At 41.9% G+C, this 20,659-nt stretch overlaps 1 protein-coding gene across 1 annotated transcript in view; it reads right to left on the bottom strand.

Moving 5' to 3' along the window:
• RSPO3 (R-spondin 3) overlaps positions 1-20,659 on the bottom strand; it is a 98,710-nt gene that overhangs the window by 51,755 nt on the left and 26,296 nt on the right. The window contains exon 2 of the mRNA XM_054983242.1: positions 4,376-4,567. Within this exon, the coding sequence (XP_054839217.1) occupies positions 4,376-4,567 (192 nt within the window). The remainder of the gene's footprint in view (positions 1-4,375; positions 4,568-20,659) is intronic.

Below are 20,659 nucleotides of genomic sequence, written 5' to 3'. Positions count from 1 at the left end.
TTCATTCTGAAGTTCCAAATTCAGTTCTTGGAGGAGATGTGAGCCAGAATCAAGATCAGCTGCTTGAAGTATTTTTCCTTGGTAAACTGTTTGGAGTTTTGTTGAAGCAATCCATCTATGTCTGATATTTGCGCTGTTTAGTTTGGATGTAATCAGCTTAAACGCCTTTCTTTGTAGGAGAGTTTCGTTAGATAGGTCTTGAAAGATCTGGATCTTTTTGCCTTGATAAATGAAAAAACCTCTCTTTCTGGCTTCTTAGAAGATTTTGTCCTTAGTACGGCTATTAAGAAATTTAATTATTATGTCTCTGTTGAATTGTGGGGTGGACCCAATCTATAAGCTGCTTCTATAATTGGTGCTACTCCATCTTCCAAATGCAGTTCTTGAGCTAACCACCCTGCACAGAAGGCTGCCAGATCTGGTCTGTCATCCTCTGACTCTACAAAACCCCTAAATTTGTGGTTGCTATTTTTTAATTTGTTTTCCAGGTCGATAATTTTGGTTTTTTAACCATTTCTCATTAGACTGTAGGCTACCTTTCGTCTTGGAGGGTCAAGCTTAGTTCTAACACTGTGTCTGCAGTCTGAATTACTTGGAGTAGCATATCTTTGATTTCTCTCAGTTGCTCAGACATGGGCTTTAAAAGATTTTCAATTCTGCTGGCAATTTTATATTCCAGCTGATCGATTTTGTTTTTAATTTCTAAGTATAGTACATGGATATCCTCTGTAGTTGTCTCCTCTTTGCTAGCAGTGGCCATTCTTTGCCATGCTGGCTCCTCGGTCAGAAAGAAGGTCTTCACAGATGGGAGAACGGGTTCAGCAGACTTATTTTTGCTTGCCCCTGTCTTGCTCATCTTTAGAGTGGGGAAAGAATAGCCACAGGTGTATTTATGGTGATCAGGAGGGAGTCAGTCAGGATCCCAATCTTCAAGCATCCGGCATGGTCGCTTTTGGTCGCTTTTGACGCCCCACACCCCTGCAGCTACTTTTGAGGAATGGTTACTGTTCCTAGTATATCCAAAACCAAAACCAAATCTATGTAGAATATTTTATTAACATCCATCGAGCTAACAACACAACATGGACATTTTAATTTCTACAGAACTCTTCATCAGGCTTGATATTAGAGAAATTGGATGAGGGAGAGTTAATATCTCTGATTTATAGTGGCTCCAGCAAGGGAGCATCTAAGGCAGGCAAGGGACACAGTTGATTTACCATTTCCTTCCTCCACTAAGTCTTCCTTGGTGGTCTCCCTCCAAGTACTGATCCTGCTTAACTTCTGAGATCTATTGAGGTCTGGCTATACCATGCCACCTTCCCTCCCAATAGTGCTCATACCAGATCTCATAACTGCAATTGGCATATTACTAATTTGTAAGTGGAAAGGCATAGAACTGCATCAGAAGCTGAGCTTGAAGGTTTCACTTGGATGGCACCTTGGAAATGTTAAGTACTGTATGATGGCAGAGACTCATTTCTGAACATGTAAATTTCTATTATATAATGACCTTATCAGAGCACAGCACCTGTACACATTCTCAGTAACATATACACACATCCAAACTTTTACTAACCACCAGAGCTGGAAGCTTATTTATTACTTTATAACATGTATAGTGCAGGGATTATTCAGGAAAAAAGCACACACATACCTTCAGTGATATATGCATATGTTAACAGCATCATATCAGAAAAGCTATTCCCACCTGCGTGCAAGAGAGAAGAGGGAATCTCTCAGCAGAGGTGGCCCTTGCCATGCATAATCTGATTGATAAATTAACAAACATTTAAGGGAGTGACAGCCCTTGTCATATTGTATAACCAAAGTAAGTACCTTTGAGCACGTGCTGAGTACCTTTCCCTGAGTGTGCCATTCATCCCCACAGCCACCACTAAGGGGCAGGACTGCCTTCCAGCACAGCTGACAGGCTTCCACACAATTCCAGAACCTCTCATTTTAGAAACAAGTACTCCCCTTGGTTCCTTTGGCTGTTTGGGTGAATGTAATTTGAAGTACTTTTTACGTTGATAAAGCATACAATAGTAGTCCAATACCAGCACTAAAACCAATGCCAGTGCTCTGTACCTGCCCACTTTTCTCCTCTGCATAGCCACCTCCATGTCCCCCTACAGACACCACTGTTATGATGATCTCTCTATGCTAAGATCTGCTTTTAACAAAGCTGGAAGTGTTCAAAATGGTAAATGCTCATGGCTGGGGGGAGGGTTGGAGTTCTGCTTTTCTAGCGAGGGTAATAAAGAATTGTCTATCCAGGGCCATGTCATCCCTCAATAGCTTTCTGTTCTGCTTTCAAAGAGGATTTTTTTGCAAAAAGATATAGGGAAAATCCACTTAGCAGGCTTGCTCAGTTGCTGTATCCTGTATTAATTATGATCAGTCCATAGCTGTTGATTGGCCAAGCCCTGATCAGTTTTCTTGGTGTAGAAGGGAAAAAAGGATGGATTTCTAGGATAAAAGCAAAACACTGAATTCAGTCTGGACACCATTCTTCCTGTTGAAGATTTCGTGAAGTCCAGTTTATAGATCTGTCTGTTTTATGGAACACACACACCACTGACACACAAACATAGGAGGCAGAAATTATGAGAAGCTAATGAGCAAATAAATATTGAACAGCTTTTTATATATCTTGACAGCTTTGACATTGGTGACATCCAAAAAAAAAATCATACAAGTGTGCTGAACCTGACAGGTTGACTTGTCTAAGGCTTTCAAGTAAGTTCATTTCTGAGGAAAAATTTGAAGCAGGTAGTTGTTATGATTGATGCTTAGGCTATTCTATTACATCATAGTAACTACAGCTGTTTGTTAGGATTCTGTGTGAGGGTGACATATGCAAAGATTTGATCTCTTATGTCTTCCCTCTTAGTTGGCAGACACAAAGGAGCACTAATGAATCCCATCTTGCATGATGACATCACTTTTGGGAAGTGACGGCATGATGCTGGCATTGGGCACGTTCCTGTGCTTTGTGTGAGGCTAAGTCTGGCCCATCTGGGGCCAAAATTGCCCCCAACAAAACACAGGAGCACACCAGCAGCCAGCGTGATGGTTTCACTTCAGGAAGTGACATCATTGCTCTCCCCAGGAGTGCATGAGCTGTTCATGTTCCTTGAGTGCCTGCTGATGACAGGCGATCTCCATGGGTGGCCCAAAACCTCCCACCAGTCACCAGCAATAGACGGGCAAGCAGATAAATTGCCGGGAGATTTCTCACCACTGGCGGGCACCTGGGACCCCTAGTGAGAAGTATATTAAAGGGGGGATTTAAAAGCAGGAAGTGATAACAGGAATGGGTGGGTTGGGGGGGAGTGCCCCAGAAGTGACATCACAGGAAGAGGTGGGGGTTTGGTGTGGTGTCCTGAAAGTGACATCATAGGAGGGGTGAGGTTTGGCAATGACCTGGAAGTGATATCACAAGACATGATATCACAAACTATATCACATTCTTGCTAAGCACCACCCCCAAAATCTCCAGGTATTTATGAGTTGGACCTGGCAACCCTAGCCAGTACACAGATATCAGGTTGTGCCCATGTCCACCAATTCCCCTTCAGGACTTGTGAGAGTCCCCTTAAAAGATGCCAGTACTGAGTACCGGTGAGTATCACCACCAAAAAAAGCCCTAGTCATTTCTATGAATGTGGATTGCCTACAGGGCTGGATCAAGGGGGGGCAGAGGGTAGCCTGCCCCCAGCGCCGCTAAAGAGGGGGCACTGGGCATGGCTGCCAGCCGCCTGGAGCACGCTGTGGCTTGCTGCACAGGAGGCTGAGCGCAGGGTTGGGAGGCCTTTGCCTGCCCCGCCGATGAGATGGCTGGCTTGCTGCGCACTCAGGACCTCCCAGCCCTGTGCTCAGCCACCCACACGGCAAGCCAGCTGCCCTGGCGCATGCCCCCACCAGCTCCACAGCGCACTGGGCGCTGGGGTGGCCGGCTTGCCACGCAGGCGGCACGCCTCCCGTCCTGCGTGATGATTTCATGGAGGTGATGTCATCACGCAGCGCTATGAGCACGTGCACTGAGCGCACATGCAGAGGGCCAGTCAAGTGTTGCACTGGGCAGAGACAACCCTAGATCTGACCCTGATTGCCTAGACTTTGTTACATATAAGACAATCTATCATTCTCGATCTGTCATTGTGTTGAGTATATCATAGATATATAACATTATATACTTTGCACAGATGTAACATGTCTTGAAATCTACCATAAAATGAGGCTCAAATAAGCACCAGCATCTGCTCTAAACAGCTGAAGAAATCCCAATAACCTTCATAGTTTGTGTAAATTCAAAAGTTCAAGATTTTTAGCATAACCAGGGTAGTTTCAATTTTCAGCTTCAACTTACTTGTACATGCATTTGGTTCAGGGAATCGTTTTCCATAATAGCCACTGGGACAGGAAGTAAGACACACTCCAGTCTGTCTTATGCCAATCCTCTCCAGAAAAAAAAAGAATCGGGGTTTACATGTCACACATCCATTGTATTCAGAACATGTTGCACATCCTCCTGGGCAAGGTTGGCTCACACTGGGATTCACTAAGAAAAAAAAAACAGCAAAAGAAGAAAATGTCTCTTAAAATGTCTTTTGAAAACCCCCTCTGATTATTATGAATATGAAAAACATACAATAGTACAATTGTGCAATAAATAAGGAAACAAAAAAACTTCCTTTAAGACAAATATAAACAATCTAATTTATTGTTAATACAAGCACATTAATTTAGAATGTCAACTATGAATTCAGCAAACAATTCCATTTTCATTTCATCAGAACTAGATACCAGGTTTCCACTAAAAGCTTATGTCTCAGATTAACTCTTAATTGCAGTCAGTTTAACAATAATAAATTCCATATCTTTTTTAACCACATTTATCTAGGATTTCCAGTGTTTAGCAAATACTAGTCTTGCTATGACATTTATATATAAATCAAAATCTTATAATGATCTCTAAAACTAAATGTTCAATAGAATTTAATATGGCAATTGTCTCCCCTACTTGGATTCCACCAATTGGACTATGTTGATCCATGCCTCAGCAATCCTAAGGTTGGACTATTCTTCATTTCTATCCCACTTTTCTCTCTAATCAGCGCCGGATATAGGGTTGCCTACGCCCAGGGCAGCGTGCGGGGCTGGGAAGCCGCCCGCGCCATTCGCCTCCCCGCAGGCGAATAGCGTGGGCGGCCTTGCAGCCCCCCACGCTGCTTTTGCCTGCCCCGCAGGACAGGGGGCGGCCAGCTTGCCGCGCACTCCCTGCCCTGCAGGACAGGCAAAAGGCAGCGCGGCCACCCGTGCTGTTCGCCTGCCCCGCAGGACAGGGGGCGGCCGGCCACCCCCTGTCCTGTGGAGCAGGCAAATGGTGCGGGTGGCCCCGCAGCCCCCCACACTGTCTTTTGCCTGCCCTGCAGGACAGGGTGTGTGTGGCAAGCCGGCCACCCCCTGTCCTGCGGGGCAGGCGAAAGGCAGCGCGGGGGGCTATGAGGCTGCCCGCACTGCAGCCTGCGCCCTCTGGCAGCTGGCAGGTGCTCCTGGGGCCCCCTCCCTGGTGGCGCCGGGGGAAGACTACCCCTCCTGCCCCCCTCGATCCGGCCCTGTCTCTAATGGGAACTTGAAGTGATTTACAACATTCCTCCCTCCTACGTTTTAACCACACAATAACCATGAAAGCGTGTAACAGTCCATCAGCTTCCATATTGTGTGCACATTTGAACCTGGATCTCCCAGATTCTACTTTAACACACTAACTGCTACACCTCACTGGCTCTCTTTAAGGCACAAAATGCTGGTACAAAATGCTGAAGCTTGCTTGTTAGCATTGTCAGTCCCTAGCAGTTAGGTCCCCAAGTTCGCCACAGTTAACACACAGGTGTTCCAGTTGAAGTAACTTTATTAGAGATCCATTCAGTACAGGTTGCAGAGACAGTGAAATTGGCAGAAGTGACATAAGTGGGGCAAGCCAGGTTAGTTATAGGGAATATTCCTGCCTTTGAGACCAGGACTGTTAACCGAGTGGGAGGCGGGGAGACATTGTTTTAGAACAGGCAGTGAGAAAGGAAGAACGTATCTGTAGTTCCCATGGAGAGTACACTATGAGCCAGCTTCAGCCAGCAATCAAAGACATTTTTACGCTGGATTTAATTATTTTATTGACTGATAAGGATGTATTGTCATTGTTATGGTCTCTGACCTCAAATAAATTCATTCATTCATTCACTGACTCTGCCGAGTAAGAAAGAGAAAGTAAACTTTTACAAGATAACCTGCTGGCATTATAGCAATAAAGAACTTCCCACACTCTCAGAGGCCATAGGCAGAACCCCAATACATTCATGGCAGATGTGCCAGAGGCATATATGACAATACATGCATATATGACAATATACATTGTCAGGAACATGCATATTACACCAGTATTAAAAATTGGCTCTATAGTTGTTTCTGGGTTTATCCAAAGTGATGATTATTACCTGTAAAGTCTTACATGGCCTTCATATCTAAGGTGCATCTAGCCTGCATCTCCCTGTATACTCTCCTATGGAAATTCTTCTAATCAAGACCTGATTCAGGTGGAAATCTAGACTCCATCCACATGGGCCAGCCAGAGCTTTCTCAGTTGCACTGCTGGGTTTACAGAATTGGCTTTCCTAAGGAAGTTTGAAATTGCCCCACGTGCTTAACATTCTGGTGCCATTATAAAACATAATTATTTAAAAGACCTTTGCAATTCCCTAAGGAGGGGTTAATGGTTTATGTCTCATTTACTCTGTTTTTAGATTTTGTTTTAATCTGTCAGTTTTAATATTGCATATTGTTTATTTATTACTGAGTTACTTTGGGAGAAAGGCGGGTAAGAAAAGTTTCACATATATAAATGAATAGTTCAAAAAATCTTGAGTTCAGAGGAAAGTGGAATTTGTAATATTTCTAAAACAGTAAACGTCATCGTATTCCAAAAAGAAACAGCTTTATTTCAAATCTACCACACATGATAAAAAAAACAGTTTTGTTCTGATGACACTACCGGCATTATAGATCTTAGCAATTTTCCATGGCTTTAAGATTTCATGATTACATAGGATTTTTTTTGTTTTTTGCTACTGGAAAAAATGTTTTGTAATCCCTAATCAGCCAATAGTAATCAATCCTAATTCAGTCAAGAACAGGATTTTAATTTAGTGGCATTAGTCACTAGAGTAAAAATGTCAATTACATGGTTCTGCTCAATATTCATTTTGGTTATGCAGCCTTTAAGCTTGTCTTGTCTTGGCTGGAGCATGGCTGTGTGTGGACTTAAACAGATCTACTAGTCATTTTCCATGAGGATGCTAGAAACTGCGGATTGTGGTAAAGAGAAGAGAACCTTAAGTGAATATTTTAGAACCCTCACCAAATTACCATTCCCAGGATTTTTTTTGAGGATTCATGAGGATTAAATTATATGATGGAAGTTTGTATGCCCTCTGATAAAACAGCTGCACAAAAATGCATCTGGTCCAGGCAGGTCCTGTCAAGACTATAAACAACTGGCATATTTCTGATCACTCTATTCTCAATCATCAGTACTCATATCCCAGAAAACGATTCTCTTCAGAAATGAGAAAATGAAACCAATCCATTGTTACATCTTACTGCTTTTTTTCATCAGTAATAATGCTTTAGGGCGAAATGCATCCTACCAGCCCTGCTGAATTCTAGTAGTTTTACAGTTGTTTTGCAGCAGTACTTTGAATCAGTGTTTTCAGCCAGTCACCTATAAATATAATAAATTAAAAGATACAGGAGGAGCTAAACTGAAAAGAAACGCTGGAGTAATGCTTCCTATAAACCTAGGCATGAGCCTAGGTTTAGCCCAGGATGGTTTTGTAGATACATTCCTGTTCAGGCACCAATGAATCTTAGGTTATGTCTGCTGTCCCTGCTATACAATATTCAGAAGAATGATCCTAAAAATATCAGTGGAGAGCTAGCATGTAAAGAACTAGCATGTAGAGTAGGATCTGGGAAACCCAGGTTCAAATCACCACTTTGCCATGCAAGTTCACTGAGTGGGCCAGTCACTCTTTCTCAACCTAGCATATCTCGCAGGGTTGTTGTGAATATAAAATGGAGTGGGGGGGGGGCTGACATCAGTTGCTTTGAGTCTTTATTGGGGAGAAAAGTATATCTTTAAATTAAAATCTTCATGCAGTATGGACTTAGGTTTCCACTATAAGTAGCAAGGAGTATCTCAAAAAGTACATGCATACCAAGTTTGACAATAATGAAGAGGGGAAGACATGATTTATCTATAGAGTTGCCAAATCCTCAGCATGCCAAACCCTGAGACTCTGTCCTGGGCTGGGGTCTGGTGATGCCATATTGAACAACAGTATTAATGATCGCATTTCTACGCACACTGAAAATTGTACCATATGGAAACTGTGCCTGTATGTAGTCCACTCACAACTGTTGTTTAGAAAAGGTTGTTCATTGTTCACGTCTTTTTTAAATGATAAAAACTATACAGAAAACAAAATGTAGTTCAGCTGTTTAGTGCCAATTTACTGCTTCCCATCTCCTATTTACATGTGCAGTAGTTACCACAAGCAGGTACGATCCTAAGAGAAGCCATTGAGTATATAGGGTAGATAGTTAGAGACTCTGAAATTGCAACCTGCTACCTTAGGATCAAAGTTTGAGACCCTGTAACCCTATTTTCCACTACAACAGATATATAAAAGGGAATTATAATTGTGGACCAGGGAACAGACATAACAGTTTATTTCAACATTGATAAACTAGCTAAGATGCCACAAAAGTATTTACATACTGCATATATTGTGTGTTTGTAGAGTGTCATCAAGTTGCATTGGACTTATGGTGACCACATAGGGTTTTCAAGGCAAGAGAAAAACAGAGGTGGTTTGCTACTGCCTACCCCTGTGAAGCAACCCTGGATTGCCTTGATGGTATCCCATCCAAGCACTAGCCCAGGACAACCCTGATTTAATTTCTGAGATCTGACAAGATCAGGCTAGCCTGGACCATCTAGGCTAGCCTGGGCTAGAGGACCAGTAATATGCATTACATTATATTAAATTACAATATATCGAATAAACAAGGACTGACCACTGTCTTACCACTGTATCCTACCTTTTTGAGCTTCCAAGAACTTTTGGAATATTGTCACAGGGTGATGGGTGCAACTGCAAAATGGCTGCCACACAGGGTTGTCAGGTCCCTCATGAGTGTGCTGGATGGGCAGGAAGGGTGCTGGTGCTCCTTGCATGTATGTGTGTGCGTTGTGCACTCTGTTGATTTTCCATTGATGTCACTTCCAGTTCAAACTGGAAGCACTGTAGTCTCAGTGGGGCCAATTATTTAGGAATATAGCATTTGCAGTATTTTGGGGATGATTCCTAAAGAATTTGCCCCACTGAGACCCCATCACTTCTGGTTTGAACCAGAAAGGATATCATCAGAAGTCCTGTGGAGTGCTCACAAATAATTTCACTGCATGTTCTGGCTGCCTCTCCACACACACACACCCCGCACCAGCCAGGTGAGTAGTGGGGTGGTAGCAGCTGGGGGCGGGAGATCCTCTTCTTCCAGTAAGGGGCTGGCAACCCTATTGCCTCAGGAGGTAGAGCCCAGCTCAAAACAGCTGACACAGGAGGTAGAGGCATCCACAAAATGTCAAAGAGTGATGTTATGTGTAACTCTAATTGTAATTCTTTAACATCCCTGGCAGAAGTTCTGTTTACTGGGATGCCTTTTAAAATGAACATACTGTTTAAAAGTATTTTCTTGCTTACACAGAACTTACTTTCAGCTATGCAGTGAATATTTTTGTGCTGTGATGGCAGCTGCTACCAAAATAATTTATCATCATCATCATCTGCATAACCAATCAGATCAGAAGCCTTCATGGGCAAAAGACACACTTCATCCCATCCAGTTTTTAATAAAACTTGGTGGGTGCCAAGCAGGGCTTTTTTTCTGGGAAAAGAGGTGGTGGAACTCAGTGGGTAGCCCTCAGAGAAAATGGTCACATGGCTGGTGGCTGCGCCCCCTGATCTCCAGACAGAGGGGAGTTTAGATTGCCCTCTGTCTGGAGATCAGGGGGCAGGGCCACCAGACGTTACCATTTTCAAGAGGTTCCGGAACTCCATTCCACCGTGTTTCAGCTGAAAAAAGCCCTGGTGCCAAGAGAGGTGTTGGTGGGTGCCGGGTGCCCACAGGTGCCATGTTAGGGACTCTATACAATGGAGGCCAGCCACAGCTATGTTATATAGTTCTGTAAATCTGAAGAAAACCTCAGTAAAATCTTACTCCTTGGGAAAAGAAGACCTAATTTGGGGAAATCCACTGGCAAGTTAATAATGACACCAGGACAAATGAAAATATCACATAAAAAGTCCTGCCAGAGTTTAGATGGCATTTTAGGTAGTTATAGCAATTCAAAATGGCATTGAAAAATGTAGCTGTGAAAAAATGTAGCAGGAGGGAAAAATGGCTCCAGGTTCCTTTCTCCCACTTGACTTCTGTCCCCTATTAAGTTGCCAGTTGGGTATCTGCAACTGTTAGGAGGTTTAGGAATGAGAAAAGGGGAAGGGGCATATATTACAGGGATGTTACAATTAGAGATGGGCACAAACAGAAAAAAAATGAACATGATGTTCGTTGTTCGTTGCCATCCACGAACAGGGACTCACAAGCACTTATGATCATGACCTGTTCATGAACATGTTTGTGGTTGGATATTTGTGGGGGCCAGCAGGCTCTCCTCCAGCCATCATCCAAGTTTGGTCAAGATCCCTACTGCACCATTCCCAGAAACCTGACCTGAACAGGCACCAATAATAAATAATAGCTTGGTCCCAGAGCCTGGCAGCAGCCCCGGAACTTGAAGGGGTAGATCCCTACCGCACCACTCCCAGAAACCCTACCTGAGCAGGCAACAGGAAAGGTACCAATAATAAATGATAGCTTGGCCCAGAGCCTGGCAGCAGCCCTGGAACCTGAAGGGGTAGATCCCTATTGCACCACACATAAAGAAAATTGAAGTTCCAATGCACTCTATCAAAATGCCAACAGCAGCTGTCTCTCCCTCTCCACTGTCTGCAAAGCCAGAGCTGGGAGCCCCCCTTCCCCCTGGTCTTTGCTCCCTTGTAAAAAATTTCGAGCTCCACACTTGAAAGGAAGACCTGCCTATCAAGCTAAATTGGGCTTAGATTGGGGTTTCCAGGGCAACAGCAGGAGTTCAGACAGAGTTCAGACAATCCCTGCCTAAGTTGCCAAGGGAATTGATTGCAGGTGCCAGACTGTCTGGCTTGACGAACAGCAATGAACGAGGCTTGCAATGACCACCTGTTCGTTTAGAATGGGGCCTCACAAACAGCTTGTTCTCAAACAGCAGATTGGGCTGTTTGTGGCTTTTTTTTGTTCATATTGCTGTTCGTGCCCATCTCTAGTTACAATATCACTTCTGGCAAGATTTTCAAAGTGATGACATTGAGCTGGCACAACACCATAGTTTTAGTGGAATCCTAAAGCTGATTCCACTTCCATGTTTGTGCCAGTAGTGTTGTTGCATCATTGGCACTATGCCTCTCCCCTCCCCCAATTCTTCTTCACCACTCAAACAAGCAGTTGTGGGAACTCAGGGGTTTCCCTAACCCCTTTCTGTGCCATGACAGGCAGACATGGCATGTCGGAGGTGCTGATATGGAGGGGGGAAGCAGAAAGTGGACATGAAATGGAGAGAAGCCAGTAGCAGGGAAGGCAAGATGGAAGTAGAAAATTTTGCCTCATACAATAGACATGTTTTTATTCAACTCTCACCCTGGTTTAGCCTGCATTTTAGTCAGCCCCTCATTCAAGCCTCAGCAGCCACCAAGGTGTACACATTACACATTGTACACATTACATCTCACCCCCGCCCCTGATAAGTTTTTACTGAACTTCCAAACCAGAATACACTAACGACAATACTATGAAGAACATGAAGAACTTTATACAACATAACCCTTTAAATATGTAGGAGCAACTCTGACGTATAGGTCACATTGCCATCTGAACAGGTGATGAAGTTCCCAGTGGATCTGCAATTGTGGGAGACACAGAATGATCAGACTCCTCCTTGTTCTGCACAACAGGAGACACAGTTTTGTCCAGATTCTCAGTGTCAGTTACCGGGCTCCCAGAGAGATGTATAGTTGAACCTCCTAAGTCCAAAAGAGACACCAGATGGTTTGGGCCCGTGGCTTGCTGCTTGGAAGCAATGTTAGGAACAATTGAGGACAAGAAAACTCACCTCCTCAATTGATCCATATGTTTTTGCACACTCTGTCCATCCTGTAAAGTGACAGAATAGGACACTGAGCCTTTCACTGTTTGTACTGTAGCAGGTATCCACAATGGACACAAGCCAAAGTTTTTAACATAAACTGCATCTATCAGAAAAAAAGTCCCCTTGCTTGCCTGTCATGGTGTCATTTCTGTTGTTGTTGTTTGTGATGCATACATCCTATTGGGTATGGGTGCAACAAATTAAACCTGGACCTCAATTTCTGTCCTATCAACATTTCAGCTGGAGATTGATTTGTAGTAGAATGTGGCGTAATCCTATAATTGAACAAAGATTGAGTAAGCTTCATATTGAGACTTCATATGGTATTCTGGAAAAACTTTCCTTAAAGAACTGCACTGTACGTTCTGTTAGTCCATTTGATTCTGGGTGATATGGTGCAGACATAACATGCTGCATGCTGTTTTGTTCCATAAATCTTTTGAATTGTTGACTAATAAAAGAATGTGCATAATGTGTCACAAGCGTTTCAAGCAGTCCATGTATACTGAAACACATCAATTTCTCAATGATAGCTTCGCTAGTTGACATAGACATAGGACAAATCTCCACCCATTTAAAATGTACATCCACCAATACAAGGAACATCTTACCATGAGTTGGACCAGCATAGTCCATATGTAATCATCTCCAGGGTTGTTCTGGCCACTCTCAAGGATGTAGAAGAGCCACAGTAGGCATTTTATGATTTTCTTGGCACAATGCAGATGCTTCTACCATATGCTGAGTTTCTTGGTTCATTCCCAGCCACCACAGGTAACTTCTAGCTAAACTTTTCATTTTTGTGATTCCAAGGCAAGCCTGGTGCATATTTTGTAACATGATCTCCCATCCCAATTTTGGAATTATTACACGGGCACCCCACAATACACATCCATCATAGAAACTCAATTCACATTGATATTGACAGAATAATACAAGTTCTTTGTCCTTCAAAATATGTGGCCATTCCCACAAAATCAATTCCCTGACTTTGGCTAATATGGGATATATATATATAGAAAAATTCCTTTTCCATCTTGAAAACCTGAAACTGTTCATCAAAGTTTAAACCCAAATTAGCTAACCATTCCCTTCCTAGTAAGTTGGAGCCACTGCCAGAAACAACTACCAGTGGTAACATTTTTACATTACCTTTATAGGACACGGTGACCTAGTAACTTAAGTGTTTCTCCTGTATATATTCTCATTTGTACTAGGCTGCAATAAGGGTGCCTTCTCCTCCTATCATAACGCCTCAAATGAGGTTTGACTCATGAGTCACACTGCAACCTGTGTCCAGTTCAAAGGATACCTTTTTGTTGTTTACATCCAATGTAATACAAATAGGGTCCACCTTAGGAATTTTTGTCCCAGTCAGATTGTAAATGGTATAGGCTATATCCTCAGCCACACTTACAGGACTTTCATCTTCTACTGCATGCATCCTATGAGTTAAGGGTTGATGTTTCGTATTATTTTGTGTCATAGCTCTGCAGACTCTTTTAATGTGGCCAATGAGACCACAATTGTAATGCTGTGCATTTTTAAATCTACAAGCTGTGGAGGCGTGGAATCCAGTATGATGATAACAGCTGTCTTGACCGTTCTTTCTCTTTTCTGGTTCTTTGACAGCTTCAGTAGTCACTTTTGGATTTCCTCATCATTTACTCTACAAACTAACCAATCCCTTAATATCCGTATCAATGTGGCACTTTGGAGATAGCTTCCTCAGTTTAGCCACAAACTTCGTTATGGACTCCGCAGACTTTCTGGATCATGAATTAAATTTAAAATGCTCCACAATCTCACTAGGAGCAAGATTAAAGTGATTCTTCAACAAATGTACTAACTCTCCAAAAGTTTTACCACTGGGTTTTTCAGGTAGTGACAGATTTCTCATTAAACTATAAGTGGAATACACCATACTGTTGAGCAGAATTGCTTTCTTTTTATCATCATTTGTTACATTATTTGCAGTGGAAAAATGTGTGATAATTTCACAGTATTCTACCCAAGTTTGTTGCCAAAGATCAAATTGTGACACTGTTCGAAAAGAGGTAGCCATTTTCTCCTATCTTGGGGAATCGCTTACAATGTCAACTAAAGAACAGAGAAACACCCCATTCTGAGGCTGGTTGTTTGCCAATATGAGGCCTCAGTTTAGCCTCGTCACCATATGGTGTATCTTAAACACCATGACAAGCCAGCTTTATATACAAATAACAGGTTTTTATTCAGCTCGGGCTCAGCCTGCATTTCTCGTCAGCCTCTCAGTCCAGCCTCAGCATCCACTAATTTGCTACAGGAGCCCTGAAGGGCCAAGACTGAAAAACACACAAAGCAGGAAGCTGCCCCCTAGAGGCTGCTTGTACACATTACAACAATTCAAGCATTTATTTATTTGTTTGTTTCATTTAAACCTGTCCTTTCTCTCCAATGGGACCCAAAATGCCTCACATTCTTCTTCTTTCCTCCATTTTAACATCACAACTAGACATGGGCACAAACAGCATTACGAACAGAAAAACCCACGAACAGCCCAATCTGCTGTTTGCGAGCAAACTGTTCTTGAGGCCCCATCCTCAATGAACAGGTTAAAAGCCTTGTTTGTTGCCTTTGGCAGCTGTTCGGCAAGCCACACAATCTGGCGCCTGCTGCAATCAATCCCCTTGGCAACCGGAGGGAGGGAGGGACTGAACTCTGTCTGAACTCCTTCTGGCTTTCCTTCCAGCTTTAACCCTTCAAAGTACTTCCAGCAGAGAGTCCCGTTTTTGCCACTGTGAAGAGAAAATGACAGCCAATGGGAAGACCCGTGGATCATGCCTTTCCCGGGGTGCAATCTCTCTGAAACTTGGGGGGTCTTCAGAGGACAGTGAGTACTATGTCCTATGCAAATTTGGTGGGTATTGGACATTGGGAAGATCAGTTTGTGGGATGCTTAAAGGGCTCTGCTCCTTGCACGTGGCAGGAAAGGGACCTTTAAACTATCAGCTGGCAGGCAGTGGGGGGAATCCCCCCGCCGCCTGCCAGCTGATAGTTTAAAGGGATATTTAAAGGGCCAGGTAAGTGGGTTTGAGGGGAGGGGGGCTAAGTGGGGGGGTTGGGTGGGAGGGTTCTGGCCCCCATGAACAACGAACATGTCCGGGAACAGTCCATGTTCATCCATGTTTGTTGTTCATTGTTTGTGGATGGCACCGAACGACAAACAGGGTGTTTGGGTTTTTTTTCCCATTCGTGCCCATGTCTAGTCTCAACCAAAGGTGAGACAGTTTAGGATGAAAGTATGTTCATTCAAGCATACATGCTCAGCTGTGTGGGACCAACGTTTTGATGCTCTCCCATTTTGTTGCAATATATGTGTACATGTGTGAGCCTAGGCTTAGTATTTGCCTGCTTATGGCAGGAGGAGTCCTGCTGACGGGCAGGCCTTCCACCCTTGCTCCCTGCTGGGACAGGAGGTAAGTACTACGAAGTTTGGGGGGATGGCTACATTGTTTTCCAATGCATTTACATCAGCTCCAGGTTTTAGGATGGATTTTATATCATGTGTTGCGAAACTTCATCTCCACCCATTGCCCAGCGCCTAAACCTCCTGGGTCTGCCAGTCAGCAGCCTGGCATCCCTAGGGGGGGCTGATAAAGTGCTTCCCCCCCCCCAGTCTATAGCACCTCATTCAGATTTGACATTGAGTAGTGAAAATCTGCATAAATATGCATAACCAAATGGCTGCGGCCACATGTAACAGAACCACAAAGAAACAGCTTCCAGGCAGCCCTTGTGGATGATGTTTCCACTCTGAACTTTCTGAGCTCTTTCTGTTAGCACAGATCATGTTTGAGTAGGTATTATGGTTTGTCCAATTACCACTCCACAAAACAAAGGTTGTTTATTTATTCATTCCAATCTAAGGCACCTTTTGAAGGAAGATCCACTTAAGTTGGAGGAAGGCTTCTCAGGCTGGAGAAAGGTTACTTGGAGAATGGTTGGCTCCATTCCAGCAGGCACAAATCATAGAATCATAGGATTGGAAGGGACCTCTGGGGGGGGGGGGGGGTCCAGTTAAAACAGAGGCATTTAAAAGAAGGTGTAAATAGTTAAATCTTTTTTTTTTATATAAATTTTTTTATTGGAATTAGAATCATTTGATTTCATATTACAATCAATTCCCGTTTCCCAATATCTAACCCCCTCCCTTTCCCCCCTCTTTTGTAGACTTCCAACAGTTTTCCAACCCTTTGTCCCTTTTCCCTTACTCATTTTAAATTCATCTATCTAACAAACATATACTTTCCCTTTAATCTACGCAATAATTCTTTAACTATTTTTAACACTCTATACCCTATCTTTAAGTCCCTTCTTCCGTATTAGACAAACAATTTGTCCCTTTTTCCATAATTTCAGAATTTCCTGGTTTCAAATATTTCTATAAACCATATACCATATAAACCATATAATCCATGCGTTCATATAAGTCAACCAATTTAACTTATATTCTGTATATTACTTTTTCTACATATCTTGTCTTCATTCTACTTTAGTTATATTTAATTATATTATTAATTTCCTCTTTCTTTAATTATACATCTATATAACTATCATCAAAAGTTATCAATCAATTTGATCCATATGTTTCTTCAGGTAGACTTATTCAGTTTAACATGTTACACGTTTATACCAGAAACAGTATTAATTAGTCGGTCCTTATAGTTAGTTATTTTCTATCCATATTCTATATATTTTTCTATATATAACAATCTAACAAGATAACTGCTTAGACATTTTCATTTCTCTCTCTACCCTCCGGTAAAGTCACCCCCCTCTACATTTTGTCATGTTTCAATAGTTCTCAAACTGCCACAGTTCTCCTCCCACCTCCCATTTCTTCAACACATATTGCTTCAGCTTCTCCCAGTCTGTGTTGAACTGTCCTGGGTCCAGATCTCTCAATTTTCTTGTCATTTTGTCCATTTCGGCCATATACAGCAATTTATAAGTCCAATCCTCAATAGTTGGCACTTCTTGTACTTTCCATTTTTGCGCATACAAAAGTCTGGCCGCTGCTGTCATGTAAAATAGCAATGTTCTATATTGGGCTGGAATGTTCTCCATTCCCAAGTTCAGTAGCAGGAGTTCTGGGTTCTTATTGATTTGAAATTGTAGAATCTCACTTATTACTTTTATTATTTCTCCCCAGTACTGCCTAGCTACCTCACACATCCACCACATATGGTACAGAGAGCCCTCATGTTTTTTACATTTCCAGCATTTATTAGAAGTGTTCGAATTCCCTAGCGCAATCTTCTTTGGTGTCATGTACCAACGATAGATCATTTTGTAAATGTTCTCTTTAATATTAGTACACGTTGTAGTCTTCATTGTGTTTTTCCACAAGTGTTCCCATGCCTCCATTGTTATTTCTTTGTTAAAATTTATGGCCCACTTCACCATTTGTACTTTAACTATTTCATCTTCAGTATACCATTTCAGCAGTACTTGGTATACCTTGGAAATTTCCTTCTTATCCTCTTTTAAAAGTGTCTGCTCTAGTTCCGAATTCTCTGTTCTTATGCCTCCCTTTGCACAGTCCGAGTTGTAGAGATCTCTGATCTGCCTATACTGAAACCAGTCATAATTGGGTGATAACTCGTCCTGTGTCTTTATTTTAAGTTTGGAAGATTCTATTCGTGTTATCTCTTTATATGTTAAACACTGTTGCTCAGTATCGACAGCTCTCGGATCTATTACTTCATATGGAACCACCCACATGGGGGTTCCTTCTTGTAGAAAGTCTCTGTACTTCTTCCAAGTTGCAAATAGGCTTTTCCGTATGTAATGATGTAAGAACATAGAGTTCACTTTCACTTTATCGTACCATAGGTATGCATGCCATCCGAATATTTTTTTATATCCCTCTAGGGCCAATAATTTCTTATTCTTCAGCGTCATCCAGTCTTTCAGCCACACTAGGCAGATTGCATCATAGTAAAGTCTTAAATTGGGCAGTTGCATTCCGCCTCTTTCCTTTGCATCTTGTAAAACTTTCATTTTCACTCGAGGCTTCTTGCCTGCCCAAACAAAGTCTGATATTTTCCTCTGCCATTTTTCAAACTGCTTAGAGTCTCGGATAATTGGTATTGTCTGTAACAAAAACATTACTCTTGGTAACACGTTCATCTTAACTGCTGCAATCCTTCCCAACCATGACAAATTCAATCTATTCCATTTGATCAAATCTTGCTCAATCTGAGTCCATAATTTTTCGTAGTTATTTTTGAATAGATCTATATTCTTTGCAGTCAGTTCAACTCCCAAATATTTCACCTTAGTTGTTACTTCACAGTCCGTTATTTCCATTAACAGTTGTTGTTTTTGCTTAGTCATATTTTTGCATAGTATCTTTGACTTCTTTTTGTTAATATAAAACCCTGCCAAATCTCCGAACTCCTTGATCTTCTCTATCACTTTTGGCATATTCTCCATTGGGTCTTCCACAATTAACATTATATCGTCCGCAAATGCTCTGACCTTATAAGAAAAGTCTTTTATTTTTATTCCGCGGATTTCTTCATCTTGTCGTATTTGTATCATCAGTATCTCCAATACCAAGATGAATAACAGCGGAGACAACGGGCAACCTTGTCTTGTTCCTTTACTTATAGTCAATTTCTTAGTAGTCTCATCATTCACCACAATTGCTGCATTCTGGTCTCTGTAAATTTCTTTAACTGCTCTTATGAATCTTTCTCCCATTTGTAGCTTTTCCATAGTGGCAAACATAAAGTCCCAGTTCAAATTGTCAAACGCTTTTTCAGCATCAACAAAGAAGAAACCAACCTCTTTGTCACAACGCTTATCATAATACTCAATAGCATTGATCACTGTCCTTAAATTGTCTCTGATTTGTCTACCAGGTAAAAAACCTGCTTGTTCCTCCTCAATAACTTCCGAAAGCCATCCCTTCACTCTCTCTGCCAGTATCTTCGCAAAGATTTTATAGTCATTATTAAGTAAGGATATGGGTCTGTAATTTTTCACATTAGTCAGATCTTGGCCCTCTTTGGGGATCAATGAAATGTTAGCTTCCTTCCAGGTATCTGGAATCCGTTGATCCTTTAATACTCCATTGATCACTTCTTTTAGGAATGGTACCAGTTCGTTGGCCATTGTCTTATAAAATTTGGCTGTAAGTCCATCTGGCCCTGGCGCCTTTCCCAAATTTGTTGATTGTATTGCCATTTTTATTTCCTCATCCGTTACTTCGTTGTTCAGTCTGTCTCTCCACGCTTCCGAGATTACTGGGAGCTTCATTTTCTCCAAATATGTCGCTATTGATTCTTTATTCACCTCTTTCTTATTATACAATTTAGCATAAAATTTATAGAAGGCTCTACTAATGGATGTCTGTTCCAAATACGTTTTGTTATCTTCACATATTTTGTTTATTATTTTCTTTTCCTTTCTCTTTTTCAATTGCCATGCCAAATATTTCCCAGGTTTGTTTGCACCTTCAAACCCTTTTTGATTCAGTCTTTTAAGATTCCACTCCAATTCTTTATTATTCATTGCTGTCAGCTGTTCTTGTAATATTTTAATGTCCTGATAAATTTTCTTTTTCCCTGGTCTCTTCTTTAACTGTATTTCTTTGGCTTTTATTTTCTCCATAATCTCCTGTCTCTTCTCCTCTTTCTTTTTTCTGGCTCTTCCATTTAAGTCCATTAGTATGCCCCTAATTACCGCCTTGTAAGTGTCCCAAACCTTGTTGGTTGGTACTTCTTTATTCATGTTGTATTGTATGAAGAACTTTGTCTCTCTTCTCAGCATCTCCATATTCTCTCCCTCTTGAAGTAAGTCCTCGTTTATTCTCCATCCTCTCCTTTTGCTCCTTCTCCCCAATTTCCACATAATTGGATTATGATCCGAGCCTATCATCGGCATTATTTCCACTTCCTTAGTCCATAACGCTAAGTCTTTTGAGGCCCAGATCATATCAATTCTCGATAATGTAAAGTGTCTTGCGGAGTAGAACGTAAATTGTCTGCTTTTTGGGTTTTGTCTTCTCCATACATCTTCTAAAGTTTCCTGTTGTATCAATTCAAAAAACAACTTTGGTAGCAATCCTCTCTTCTTTTGCACAGTTGATGATTTTTTGTCTAAATCCAAATTTGTCACTCCATTGAAGTCTCCAGCAAGTATTATCTGGTCATATGAAAGTTCATCTAGTTGCTTCCTTAAATCCTCAAAGAAGTTTTCTTTTGCTCCATTAGGTGCATAAATTCCAACTACCAGCACTCTCTT

Source organism: Eublepharis macularius, chromosome 1 (assembly GCF_028583425.1).
Source record: "Eublepharis macularius isolate TG4126 chromosome 1, MPM_Emac_v1.0, whole genome shotgun sequence".
NCBI lineage: Eukaryota > Metazoa > Chordata > Lepidosauria > Squamata > Eublepharidae > Eublepharis > Eublepharis macularius.
Note: the sequence above shows the minus strand (reverse complement) of the source record. Positions and strands in the feature narration are given on the sequence as shown.